The sequence below is a fragment of the Hemitrygon akajei genome, chromosome 3, assembly GCF_048418815.1.
Source record: "Hemitrygon akajei chromosome 3, sHemAka1.3, whole genome shotgun sequence".
Classification (NCBI taxonomy): domain Eukaryota; kingdom Metazoa; phylum Chordata; class Chondrichthyes; order Myliobatiformes; family Dasyatidae; genus Hemitrygon; species Hemitrygon akajei.
This window is the reverse complement of record NC_133126.1, coordinates 144,742,126-144,757,156: the sequence shown is the minus strand read 5'-3', so window position 1 is coordinate 144,757,156 and position 15,031 is coordinate 144,742,126. Positions and strand designations below refer to the sequence as shown.

General features: G+C 38.1%; 1 protein-coding gene and 1 pseudogene across 3 annotated transcripts in view; both read left to right on the top strand.

Moving 5' to 3' along the window:
* Positions 1-13,556, top strand: part of LOC140725480 (NACHT, LRR and PYD domains-containing protein 1b allele 2) — a 69,122-nt gene extending 55,566 nt beyond the window's left edge. For 2 of the 3 annotated variants that reach the window (XM_073040983.1, XM_073040982.1), the window contains 4 exons: positions 1,644-1,697; positions 3,834-3,908; positions 5,127-5,411; positions 9,727-11,866. In XM_073040983.1, the coding sequence (XP_072897084.1) occupies positions 1,644-1,697; positions 3,834-3,908; positions 5,127-5,411; positions 9,727-9,785 (473 nt within the window). In that variant the 3' untranslated portion in view covers positions 9,786-11,866. The other variant, XR_012098354.1, reaches the window with a different exon arrangement.
* LOC140725837 (U1 spliceosomal RNA) lies at positions 1,048-1,178 on the top strand (annotated as a pseudogene).
* Positions 13,557-15,031: the final 1,475 nt, after the last annotated feature.

Here is a 15,031-nt window from a genome sequence, read left to right as displayed (position 1 = left end):
TCTCTCTGCCTGTTCTCCATCTCCCTCTGGTGCTCCCCCCACCTTTCTTTCTCCCGAGGCCTCCCATCCCATGATCCTTTCCCTTCTCCAGATCTGTATCACTTTCGCCAATCACCTTTCCAGCTCTTAGCTTCATCCCACCCCCTCCGGTCTTCTCCTATCATTTCGCAATTCCCCCTCCCCCCACTACTTTCAAATCTCTTACCATCTTTCCTTTCAGTTAGTCCTGACGAAGGGTCTCAGCCCAAAACGTCGACAGTGCTTCTCCTTATAGATGCTGCCTGGCCTGCTGTGTTCCACCAGCATTTTGTGTGTGTTGTTTGAATTTGAATGCTAACAAGCAACTGTGTGACTACTTGCCAGTTCTCCAAGTAACTTCACAGAATTTACCCAAATAAGAAATTCACCAAACAGTCCCTGAACCTGAAACTTTGATTTTTTGATTGTTATTACTATATCACACTTCTATTTTCCAGCATCTGACAGTTAGCAATCTTCTTTGACTCTTGCATCTGCTTCACCATTTCATCATGGATGATCCAGTTTCCCCCTCAGCCCCAATCTCCTGCCTTCTCCCTGTATCCCCTTATGCCCTGACCAATCAAGAATCTATCAACCTTTGCCTTAAATATACATAAAGATTTGGCCTCCACAGCTACCTGTGGCAAAGAGTTCCACAGATTCACCACTCTCTGGCTAATGTGATTCCTCCTCATCTCCATTCTAAAAGGATTCCCCTGTATACTGACACAGTGTTTTCTGGTCTTAGACACTCCCACCATAGGGAACATCCTCTCCATTTCCACTCTATCAAGGCCTTTCACCATTTGATAGGTTTCATTCTTCTAAATTCCAGGGAAAACTAGCCCAGAGCCATCAAATGCTCTTCATATGACAAGCCATTCAATCCTGGAATCATTTTCGTGAACCTCCTTTGACTCTCTCCAGTTTTAGCACATCCTTTCTAAGATAAGGGGCCCAAAACTGCACAGAATATTCCAAGAGACACCTCACCAGTGCTTTATAAAGCCTCAACATTACATCCTTATACTTACCTGGCAGAGAACCGTTGGTGATCAGGAGGGCCGAGGTTCCAGGACGAGGCTATCCCATTGCACTCTGGGTGTGCTGACGCCTGCGATATCCCCAAATGCGGGATACTCGACTGCATAATTTCCTTGCTTTTATATTTTAGTCCTCACCACAGGCTCAACCTGTCAATATGTTCAGTAATCTCCAACTTCAATTTATTGCACTCAAGCCAATTCAACTTGGTGCTTCCTCTCCCAATCAACTCATTCTTTCTAAGAATTCCAATGGTTTTTAATTATTCAATTTTCATCCAGTCTTACTTCTTTCTCAGGCCAATCTTGTATCACAGTATTATTTCAGAATTATTTCATTTTTTTTTACTCTTTTCAACTCTGAATCTCAGCTTAAATTCTACTGCTTAATCCAAATCCATTCCCTTTGAGTTCTCTTTTATATGAGGATTACATTGAATTACGTTGTAATATTATATGTATGTGTTTGCATTATATTTAACATTGATTTTGTGTCTTTATTACACTTGCTAATTCATTCAGATTGCATGCATAGAACCTTTCCTTATTAATCAGATGAATATCTTTGTGTTTCTTCAGGTGACTGGGCAAACCATATGCAGAATGAACAAGGCAAACAAAGAGATGTTAAACGTATGTTTTTACTATGGCAGTGTACTGTGGAATTCATTGACTTTGGTGCACAAAAAGATGTTATCTCCAAAAAAAAGGCTGAAAATGGATTATTGCATAGTATTAGAGTATTGACAAGATATAATCCTAATAGAGGTCTCCAAAGGGTTTAGAGGGAAGAATTCTCAAGCTGAGCCTTTGTCTAAAATTAATCCTGTGACAATTGTGCTGCATGCACACCAGTCTAGTTTCTTCCCCATTGTAATTGCACTCTGCTAGGAAATGCACCTTAAGCAAGAGCTGGTTAGACCCTGGGCTAGACATAATGCCGTCACACCCACGCTCAAGCATACAATGAATAATGTGGGGACATGAAATGTAGTAGAATAAATGAGAGCCAGCGAAAATGATTCTACTATTATACCCAATGGAGCCGGTAACAAGACTTGTTGTCGACTTTGTTTTCCTCACAAATTTTGCCATTGTGAATACAGTACACAATTATGGCTGCCAGTTGTGTTGGAAGAATCTGCAAGGCTGGAAAAGGAAGGGGAGAAGGCAGAAAGGAGGCAGTCAAGATGGTGCCATTGGGCCCAAGTGGTCCTAACAATCCATCCATGCAATTCTAGCATTTACAACCCTAATTGCTCATTTTCTAAGCCAATTTTCCCTCTGTTCCCACTTGACCACAATGTAAATCTTGTTGAAGCTGGTGTAAATTGCACAGGATATTCCATTTAAAAGTTGAATATTCTGCTGTTATCTCTGTCTAATACTTGCAGTAACACCAAAGGAAATTATAATATAAGGGGCAATTAGGGACTGAGTTGAACAAAACGTGTAACTAGGCAGAGCAACTGCAAATAAACTTGTTAAGGGTTTCTGACGGGAGAATGACTGACATAAAACAAAACTAAAATTATTAAGGATGAAGTTGTAAATAGACAACAGGACTCTTTACTGAGGTAGAAATAACTCAATAAACAATGCAGAGAAGTTTAAAGTCAAATCTTTCAGTGCCTGCCTGAGGCTGTCATATTCAAATTGTGGTCGGTCAACTTGCATTGGTAGATTTTGCGTGGGCAGTGGTACATGGTAGAGGAGAAGTGTGGATTTAAACTAAGTTATTTCAGAAGAGCAATAGACGAGTGGGGAAAAGTGTGTGCTATACAACCAATGCAAAGAAAGGACTTCTGGGTATTTACTTCCAGGTGATTGGTCAGGGCATGAAGGGATACGGGGAGAAGGCAGGAGATTGGGGCTGAAAGAAAAAATGGATCAGCCATGATTCAGGTTCAGATTCAGTTTATTGTCATTTAGAAACCACAAATGCAATGCAGTTAAAAAATGAGACAACGTTCCTCCAGAATGATATCACAAAAGCACATGACAAAACAGACTACACCAGAAAATCCACATAACGTTTGGCAATCCGCAATCCAGAGTCCGGAGAAGCTGCTGCGTATTAATATCGCGCTACCGTCTAGCAATCCACCAGACAAAAACAAGACCAAAAACTAAAGCTACAAGACCTGCACAAAACCACATAGTTACAACAGTGCAAACAATAGCATAATTGATTTAAAAAAAGACCATGGGCACAGTAAAAATAGTCCAAAGATGTTAAAAGACTATAAGTTCAAAAGAAACCACCACACGGTTTCCAAAAGACCTCAGGGTCCCCAATAGATTTGTCATCCCACGCAGGCGGCAGAAGAGAATACCCCCGCTATGGACTTCCATGGCGCCGCCCGGCTCAGCCTCGTCGATGCAGCACACAGTGAAAGCTCCGTCAAACTCAGCCTCGCAGACACAACACACACTGAAAGCGACCTGACCGTAGCGGACTCCGAGTCCGTCGAACCTCCGAGTGTCTGCCTCCTCCGATGAAATTGTGGAGCAGGTTCAATGCGCCAAATAGCCCAATTCTGCTCCTATGTCTTATGGTCCTAATGGAATTATTTATAAACAATATAATAACTGTGTGTTCCACTGAGATGAATAATCTGGAGTTAATAATAATTTTATTTGATAATGGTCTTTGAAACACCTTAGAACTTTGGATAATGGTGAAGGTGCTGTAGATTTCCTTGTTCTTCTGAAACTAAATTGCCAATCAAGCTGGTCCAAAATAATTATTTTTGTTTTGTCCTTCAGAAAACAGGAGACGAAAATCAAGCACTGAAATCTTTGGGGAAGATAACGTCAAAAAACCGCGATGGGATGATAATGGTATTGTACTTGGTAATTCACTGGAATTCAGATATGATTAGAATTTAAACATATATGTACTGCAGTAGCAAACTGGAGGAAGAAAAAAACCTCCTGATATTGAGTTATTGATGACATGAAGTTACGTTCTCAAATCATCAGTGCACCTAACACAATGATAAACACAGACAGTACTTTCATGAGTGTTTTACAGCCACTTTCAGTGACTTTGCTTGGCAGTGCTATAGTGAGTTGACAAAGTGATGAGGTTAATATTGCACATCTTTTGGCCTCTCTTTGTCTATATAATGAATTTGAATGGAGCTGTTTACCTTTAACTTCATATCCTAGAAAGATGGGATAAAATTTCAAAGCATAGTATTTAGCAGAGTCTTACTGACACATAACCTCTCTTACTCAGCACCACATTTTTTATCTGATGCATCTCTCCTCATATGGCAAATCCTCCATCCCAGGAATTAATCTAATGAATCTTCACTACACTTTCTCAATAGCAAATATATCATTACAGTAAGGTGTCCAAAACTGTACTCAGACCTCTAGATGAAGTCTCAAAACCAGCAGATATATTTGCAGTAAGCTATCTGCACTCCTGTAAATCCCCTTGTAATGAAGGCCAACATACTGTACTGTTGGCTTTCAGTGACCTGTCGACACCCCTTGAACATCAACATTACCCATACTCTCATTTTTAAAAATACTCACACTGTCTCTATTTTTATCCACCAAACTTCACATTTTCCCATTACAAGTCAAATGCCATGTTCTTGCCCACTCACTCAACTTCTCTATATCCCCATAAAGCCTCATTACATCTTCCTCCCTATTCACATCGTAAGCAAACGTAGGAATATGACATTTGGTTCTCTTGTCAATGTCATTTGTATTGTCTGTGAAAGCCAGGGCCCAAGAGAAAATCCCTGCAATAGCCTGTAATACTGAGAAAAATCCCTTTATTCCCAGTCCATGAATCTGCATATATTATCAGTGTGTAAAACATCGTAGCATATTGTGCAGCATTTAATAACAGTAGTTTGTTAGTTTCTCCACTTATGGCCATGAATAAAAATCTAATCCACCCTAATCCTAAAGTGAAAGGCCAACAATAGAACCCCCAGTTACATGCTGTGTGATTATGATGAAATTCAAGTGTTTATTAAAGTTTTGCAAACAACTTGCTCATTGCCATTTCATTTCTATCTGTCTTTTTTTATATAGCAGATGAACTAACCTGCAAAAGGAGTAATAACATGACCGATAAGCAGTTAATGCAGTTCGCTGAAAAACTGGGGAGTAACTGGCAAGTTATTGCCATAAGCTATCTTGATCTGGAATACCAGGATATTTCAAAAATTAAAGAAGAACAAAACATATTGACAATGCAGATATTTCGAATGTTGCAAATATGGAAGGATAAAGAAGTGAACAATGCAACTCCTTCCAATCTCCATAATAAACTCATCAGGGCTGATATTCCATGTGAAGCCCGGAATGTTCTGGAAGGTACGTGTGAATGTGTACTTTTGTGAATTCATTGAAATGTAATGTAATATTATTGTATTGGAGGAATTATTCTGACTGTCAGTTAGTGATCTTAAGGAATAACATCAGGGGACAATCAAAATGGTGAAAAAAATTGGAGTTTTTCTTTCCCCTTTTTAAAATTTCTTCTAAAGTTTCAACACAAAAGCAATGCAATTAGGGATCATAAAATAGGTTTTTATCTATAATCTCCTTAAGTACACAGAGGTTATCCCTCCTTTAACTGGAATTGATTCAGTGGTGGAATAGTTAAGCCCCATGAGCAGGTTTCAGTGTAAAGGGCCAAATCAAAGAGTCATACTCCATGAAAAAGGGCATGCTGACTGTCAAACACGGCTTTACACTATTGATTTCACTGTTCTGAGTTTATTATCCCCACCTTTGCATCAATTCTCATGAGGGGCAGTTTACAGTGGCCAGTTAACCTACTACACAACCTTGGGATGTAGGAGGAACTGAAGCATCCTGTAGAAACCAAGAGTAGCAGGAGAAGATGCAGGCGGTGTTAGAGGTCAGGATTAAACAAGGACACCGAATCTGTGAAGCAGCCCCTTTTTATATTAGATTTATTCATTTTCCTGGGCCAGGTGAGAATATCCAATCTTTTGCCCTCCTTACTCTTGAATCATCATTGAAAGGTGAATTTTATGAGCATTTAAAGACCATGAACATATATTAATTAAGACCAAAATTAGTAAAAATAATTCTTTAAATCTAAGGATTGTTTTTACCTACTCTTCTGCCTCCTAGTCCACAGGCATAGATACTGTATTCTTTTGAGACACAGATCCCACTGTTGAAAAACGATGAAGCAGTCCCCTAATATAAGATGAGTTCATTACCTCAGAATCTTCCTTTTTGACCTTGCACCTTATTGTCTGTCTGCACAGCACTTTCTCTGTAACTGTAACACTTCATTGTGAAATCCTTTATTGTTTTGCCTTGTACTTGTGATCTGTATGGATGGCATGCAAGAACAATAGGTTGTCACTGAATCTTGGTACAGGTGACAGGAATCAACCAATTTACAATATAATTTTCAATTTAAATTATCCTGACAAAGGAGATAGAGGAGATTCCGGACCATATTGTTGGGATCACCCAGCAGGAGTGAGCTGTGCCTTTTGGGCTCTATATAGTGACAAATGCATCTCCACCTAGTAATAGTAATAGTTTAAGACAACTGCACTGCTCGAAAGAGCGCTATATGAGGTCATTCTTACCCTTGGCCATTAGGCTCTATAATGAGTCAACCTATAGACGGGAAGTGATGACCCCCCCTGCCCCCCCGTTAGACTGTTTGAGGTAACTTTTTATTCTTTCTTACTTCTCTTCTAAGTTTTGTATATCTGTGCACTTGTAATGCTACTGTGACATTGTAATTCCTTTGGGATCAATAAATTATCTATCATTCAGTAAGTTCCACGCTTAGTTTACAGAACAAACCTCTATTGGAACAGCTGATTGCTGGCAGATCTGGAGCTAAATACTCTTTAACGATCTGCTCAAAAAGAGACCATTCAGCCCATCTTATCTCAGTCCACCTGCCAGCACATCTTTGGTATGTCAAGGGAAACCAAAGCAGCCAGACAAAACCCACACAGTAACAAAGTAAACATGCAAATTTCATGGAGACAGTACTTATGATCGGGATTGAGCTCAAAACCATTGAAGTGCGTGGCAGCAGCTCTAACAATTCCATCATAGTGCCACCAATCAATTATGCCACGCATAAATTTTCCTTAACAAATTCATGTTGACTGTCTGATTTTAAGTGAAATTTAGATTATTCCTTAGAATTAATTCTAAAAGTATGCTCAGCACTGCAGCTAAATTGTTTTTCCTCTAATTACTCAGTTTATGCTTTCCTCTCTTTTAAAATTATGGCTTAAAAAGATGATATTCGTCCAATTCGTTGGCATCTGTCCTGTTGTTCAGCTCACTGAAAAACAATGGTCATTGCTTTTGTAATTTCCTTCTTTATAAGACTGTAGCATGTTTCAACCAGGTTTCCGTTCTCAGAGATGTTAAAATCTTCAACACTTCACCACTTATTATGTCAGCCCCATTCAGTATTTCACACCTGTCCCCTTCAACTACAACACTGGCATCACCCTCCCCTTCTGTGAAGACAACTCTAAACTATTCATTAGTTTCCCTACAGATGTTCACTATCTCCATCTTTTCAGTCACAGAAAAATCCTTCTTTCTCCATTTTCCACCTATTGTAATAAGTATAAACTACTGTATTGTAACCTTATACAATATATTTGTATTTTATTGATTGTATTTGTAGTTCCTATAGCCAGAGCCATGCTGTTGTTACATTAAATGACTCAGCCTTGCAATTTTTATCCACAGAAAGAGTTCTGTTCTAGGTCACTAGTGATCATAGACCTAAAATATAACGTTTCAAGGCACTTTGATCATCTGGATCACATAGGAAAATAGGAATAAATTGTTCTATACATTGATTATTTCTGTAATTCACTGCCCCTTCGAGGATTTTTTTTAAGTCGAGTTAATTACATAAAAGAAAGCACTTCTGATTTGGTGCCTTTTTAAATAATCCTTTCAAAATCCAGAAATAATTAATGCAATTATTCAAGCTATACAATAATGGTGGGTTGCTTTAATAATAGCTCAGCAATGGAAACAATAACTGTGAAAAGTTTCATTAAGGAATAAATGGAGAAAATAAACACTTCATTTGATAAAATCGAAAACATCTCCAGAACAGCAATGGTATTGGGGTTCCAATGCAAGAAAAGAGGATGATAATACGTAGGAAAGTGACTCGTGGCCATGCTCTATTAGACACAGCACGTACAAATCCAGAACAACAGTGTGCTTAGACTATATTTTTCCAGCATCCTTTTTATACATGTTTTGAATTGTAGTCTGAAATGATGATTAAGTCAATAAAAGGTGTGTTCAAAAGCATAGAATATGAACTGACTGTAATGGGCAATATTGTATATGTAGGGAGTTTCAGCTTGCCTGCATTGATTTTGATGAATATCTTTGAAATCAGCTTGAAATGTCACAAAATTTTAACCACAGATTACAATGAGAGCAATTCTCATATGAGTGATAATTTGTGCTAATTTAAAATGTATCTTGTTGTAAATTGGCCCCACTCACACAATGACCCTGCTTACCATTCAATTTAATCACAAAGTTAAATACACTCACTCATCTGTGATTATTTTTTAAGAGGCTCTGGAAATTAATATAAAACTCTTGCGTACGTGATTGGCATGATTTGAAAGCTTTTGTAAACTTATTTACAAAAAAGCTTTTAAAGCTTTTGTAAACTTATTTTAAATCCTAACTATTGGTTCTTAATATCCAATAAACCAAATGAGGAAAATGCTCTGTATAGTTTTTAAACATCAATTCCAGTTAATTGAAATTGTATTGTGGACCATTGATAAAAATGCTTATCTTTATGATGAACAAAACATCATTACCATATTAATAAATGGCACTAAATTATCACACAACTATATTGAAGAATATTTCATGCAAAATTTTTAAAAATCCAAAACATGACCTGGTTGAATTGCTTCATGGGTGATCTTATGATTCGTGACTTGCAATTGGCTTGAGTTGAGAATTAGGAAATTTCACTCCTAGATCATCAATTTGACCAAAGCAAAACTACTGTTCACTAATAAACTTGCATCATTTTATAACTTTGGTATTTGAGTTAAAGGATTTTTTTAACTCCAGTAACAGAGTAAACTAATGCTAACGTAAAACCATCTATATTCAAATTAACAAAATATTTTGCTGTATGCTGCAATTTTCCTTAGTATATTTAATTCCTGAAAGGACCATTTCCATGGGGGTTATCCCAATTTCCCAAAATAACTTCAAGAAACTAGTAAAGATTAAAGATTACCTTTATTTGTTGCAGTGAAATTCATCATTTGCAACAAATCAAATCAACCTTCTTTCAAGCAGCGATGCCATTTCACCAGGTCATTTGTCTCCTGCCAATGTAACAGCAGGTGGCAGGGTAAACCCTGACAGAAGTCCATAGCCATTGGAGGAAAATTTAAATTTTGGTCAATAGAATAATTATTCTATTCTTTTGAACCTTTTACTGACTTCAATCCAAACTATAAGGTTATGAGCCATTCTGTTTGAAATATTTGAAATCCAATCAAATAGTTTAAGCTTTGACTTTGCAGTGCCTCCTAAATCCTTAGTCGTAATATTGTACTAATATTGTACTACATTTTGATTGAGATTTTCTGTCTTCCAACAGATTTTTGTAATAGAGGAGAGAATCTTAAAGAATCCAATGAGAAGAGGCAAATCCTTTAGGATTCATCAAGTAATCTCCATTACAATTGCTCCCAGCACAATTCTTTAAAGACCTGTATGGGATGTGGATTTTCCTGAAAAGACTAAAATTTATTTTCTGTCCCTAACTGTCTTCAAGAAGTTGTTGGCAAATTAGCTTGTTAAACCACTACATCTATGTAGTCTCTTTTGTTTGGAGTAGCAGGAATTTCACCAGCAATGATGAATATATATTAAATGAATCCAACTAACCTCAGTGACTGACATAGAGAAGATGTAAAGACAGTGCTGGTCCCAAAATAATAGTATGTCTCTGTCTAGATTGTAGAGACAGATGTTGGGAAGCTCTGTTGAATAGATGCTTTTGCCCATTGGATGTGCAACTCCAGTTATGGTGTACCAGTGTACTAGTCCAACTGAGGGATTGAATACTTAAAATGGTGGATTAATATCAATCAGCTGGACTACTTTGGCCTTGATGGCATTACTTGAATATTATTGTAATTGCACTCACTCAGACAAGTGGAGATCATCCCATCACTCTACTGACTCTGGTCAAGAAAAGTAATGCAGAAAATATCTGCTCATGAAGCTGATACAATTAAGAGTCCAGTCAATATTATCCATTAATAATGATGGATCTGACAATGGTAATTCCGTTGAATGTCAAGGGGAGGTAGGTGATTGCCATTTTAATGACAGCTATTATCTTATGGATCTCACTGCAGAGCTACTTTTATGAATGGAGATGTCAGTGCAACTTAAACTTTGGGTGCAGTGAGATCCAGAACCTCAGGCTTCAGCACTACATATGCAATCTTGTTGGGCTACAGCTTTTGAAATGAAAGGGTTTTCATTACACATGGATTGACTCGCAATGACGGAAGGCTATCCTCAATGATGGAGAGAACTTCCAAAAAAGACCAAGGCAGATCATACATTTCCCAAATGTTTCACCTCATCTCTTGCACGCAGAGTTGGGCACCCCATCATTTATGGTAATTATGATGATCAGTTGATTTATTTTCCTTCACTGTTCACAGATTGTGGTGATAGAACTACAGGGCTTTTAATATGAGATAGCTTAACTCCATCAATAGGATACTGTTTTTACTGTTCAAAATATATTTAGTCATTGGTTGCAGCTTCACCAAGTACCAAATTTTATGAGCAGCTGGTGCTGCTTCTAACATGTTCTTCAACACTTCTCATTGAACCAGGTTTGGACACTGGGCATGAAGGATCTGCAGGTTATTAAGTAGCAGATTGTGGTGGGATTCAATTTATTTGATGTTGAAGATCTACAGCACTTAATGGAAGACCCATTTTATTCTGCAAAATCTTAAGAAATGTATTCCATTACGTAGGGATAACATTACATGAATTTGATGAAGACTGTGTTTGGCTCTTTAAAGCTAGGGGTAACAATGGCTTCTTCCAATATTGTCATGTAGCCAAATTTGTGAGGATGAGGTTAACTAGGTTTTCCCTTCATTTTGGGTGTCTCACTGCCCACCACTATGTTTACATTGGTAATGCCCTGTGATCCAGTTGATTTTGAACATTATAGATAATTTGGTGCAATTCCAATGCAACCAAATGGTTGCAAAGACATTTCAAAGTGCAGTTAAGAGTTCATCACACTTGGAGTCACATTTAGGCAACGTATTTACTTTCTGATTTTCTATTAGAGAACATTTGTGAATCATGTTTTCCAAAAAGTACTATTTCATAAAAAGGCAGAAAATTTAAGAGATATTGTTATTGTAGATCTTAAAGTTGTAAAGCTGGTTACAAAAATGTGGCATGAAAATATTCTTCAATAATGTACAAGCTTTTTTTAAAAAAACATATTAATTTGTACATAAGTGTATATAGATTTTTGTACATCAATATGCTGTCATTATATACAGTAAACTATTACGAAGGAAATGGTAGCATATGTATGGAGGGATCTGATGTGATTGGCTGGAAAAGTGTAATGGATATTAACATATTATAATTGAAGTCATCAATTTATTTTTAAAAATCTAAATTTAGAAAGCTGTTTTATAAGAGTCAGACATTTTCTAATCAGATTAAAAAATGATTTCTTACTTAAACAGATGCATTTGAATCATTGGCATAGCAAGAGTTAAATACTGCATGGATGCTGGATCAAAAGGTGAATACAAAAGATATGTAAGAGTTCGATCGCTAGAATGACTTGCAGAATATATTTTAGTTTTAACTTTTTACTGAGTGCTCTATAGTAAGTACTACATAACTATTTTGGCCTAATGTCTAGAACAATGCAAACAATATTTCTTAAGATCTAGAGACACAAGAAATTGCAGATGCTGTGGTCTGGAGCAAAAAATAAACTTTTGTAAGAGCTGAGTAGGGTGTAGCAGCATTAATGGAGACAAAGGTCAAGACCAAATTTGTTAAGGTGTTTAATACTTTAACTACTATGACCACCCCATTGAACATCAGGCCACTAACTCCCAGACAGTCTCTAACATTTTTTATCGGGCAGAAATTAGAATGACGAAGGTACTCAGTAAGTTGGGCAGCATCAATGGAGGTGAATAAACAGTCAGCCTTTTGTTCAGGACTGGAAATGAAGTGGGGCAGAAGCCAGAATAAGAAGGTGAGAAAGGGGAGGGAGTACAATCTGGCAGGTGATAGTTGGGGCAATTGAGGGGGAAGATGGGTGGGGGTGGGGATTAAAGTAAGAAACTGGAAGAGGTAAAAGACTAGAAGGAATTTGATAGGAGAGGGAAGTGGACCATGGAACAAAGGGAAGGATGAGGCACACACCAGAGGGAAGTGAGTTACAAATGTAGTTTAAACTGTTCTAGACAAAGAAATGCCATCCTCTAATACATGTTGGGTCTCACTGAAGTAGAGGAGGCTGCACCAGGAACACTAAATACATTAAACTATCCCAATGGATTTACATTGAAATGCTACCTCACCTGGAAGGACTGTTTTAAACCCTGAATGGTGTAAGGGGAAGTGTAACATTTAGCATGGTTGCAGGGATAAATGCCAGGAGGGGCTCAGTGATACTGATATTCTAGCTGGGAGTAGTGAGAGGATAAACTTGGGAAAATGAAGGAGACATGCCTGAGAGCTCTGTCAATTAAGATGGAAAGCAGTCTCAGGAAATGAAAAAGGAAGATGAGTTAAAAGTGCTCCATGCACACTCTTCATCGGAGCAAATACTGGATTCAGAATTCTGGCATTTGTAGTTTCTTGTTCCAGGTTCATTCTCAGGATTGACTCTTAGTACCCCATAATATGCTTTAGGGATCACTTTCAAAATCCTCCTTTAGAAAACACACTTCGGCTTGCCTCTGTGTCACCTGTCAACCTGGTCAATTGTCATGATGCTACTGAATATATGAAACAGTAAAGACTACTCGTCATATGGATGGTTAAGTAAAATGTGCTGCATTAAATGTTGCTATCAGGAGTACAAGTCCTAAAAAGGGAGGAATTTTCAGATGTCTCCAGGTACAGATGGAATTAATGTTTCCAAGATAAATAGTGTCTGAAGGATTTCGTCATTTTTTGCTGTCCTGATTTACTATCAACGCACGTGTTTTTTTAGACCAAACAGTGAAAAGAAGAGTTACTTGAAGCAGTGAAGATGACATACAGTAATTGATCTCTCTTTGACTGTGATGGGCATGGAAGTGTAACTGCATTTTGTTTTGCAGGCAATGACGAAGTCTCCTGGATTTTTTAAATCTATACGGTATTATCTATGACATAATTCTGTGGCATTGAGAGAATGAAAGTCAAGGAGTTTGCTGGAATATTGGTGTCATTAAAGGAAAGCTACATTACCTACAGTTTGAAAATTACATAATTTTAATGCTGAGTTTGTTCACGTTTAGAGAATCTAGAAGAGTGCAACTTCTAGGCAAGCATGAATTCCATTTTCTTTATAGGCAAAGGCTGTAAAGGTAAACCAAACAGAATAAGATTGCTTCACCGAGATAGATACACATAACTTGGCTACAGATTTGCCCACAGCAAGGACCTAAAAAGATGAGTGGTTAAGTCATTTGATGGTTTTATAATGCAGAATATAATTTATGTTCTGTTATTAACACAATGGGAAATGGTCCTTGGAGACAAATGAATGGCAATATCTCTAACAGCATGGCACAACACACAAAAAATGCAGGAGGAAGTTGGCTGGTCAGGCAGCGTCTATGGAGGGGAAGAAACAGTCACCAGGTTGGCCCAGGCCCCTTCATCAGGACTTGAAAGGGAAAGGGCAGAAGCCTGTCATCTCTCTTTATGGATGCTGTCTGGTAGCTGAGTTCCTCCAGTATTTTGTGCATTTCGTTCCAGATTTCCAGCATCTACAGTCTCTCTTGTGTCTTAAGAATGTGGCACCCTCTTTGTCCTGCATTTAACATGTGCTCAGATCTGGAGGATGGCTATTGAACTACAAGTCCCCGAAGGTCATTCCTTTCTACCCCAAAACTGACCCACCTCAAATATAAACCATTCTTCACAGAATTGTGATGCATGCTGGTGCACAGGGTGTGTGTAATCTGGAAGGGAGATTACCTCATTAATAGTGGCCTTCTGCACAGATGTCTTAACTGGTTGCTTGTACTACATTGTTTTTGAATCTATTCCATCTGTGTTCATCATGGGGGGAAATTCTCAGGACATTTCCCTGACTTGCAGCATCAGTGACTTCATTACAACTCTGATGATAAAGTCCTAAGCTGCGGCAGGACCAACTTTGAGGCATTAGGTGGGATCTAGCTGGGGTCGACGGGGTGACCCTATTTAAAGACAAAGGAGCACTTGGCGAGTCGAAGGCTTTTAAAATTGTCATATTAACAGTCCAGAGACAACCTACTCCTGTTAGTGTGAAGGGTGACAGACTAAATTCAGGGAATCCTGGCTGATGAGAGATATGGAGATTCTGATCACGCCAAAGAAGGAAGCATATATTACTTTTAGGCAGCTGGGTACAAATGAGGGGAACTTGGCAGGCAGGGTTAAAGATAATCCCAAGAGCTTCTTAAGTTATATTAACAGTAAAAGAACAACGAGGGAGAGACTATGTCCTCTTAAAACCATCAGGGCTTATGTGTAGAGCAGCAGGGAATAAGACAGATTTAAAATGCCTATATCTCCGCCATGTTCACTAAGAAGATTATCATGGATGCCAAAAGATTGTGGATAATAACTAGAAAGGCCTTGGAACATGTGCATATTACAGGAAAGGGGATAGGTGTGGCCTTGAAGTG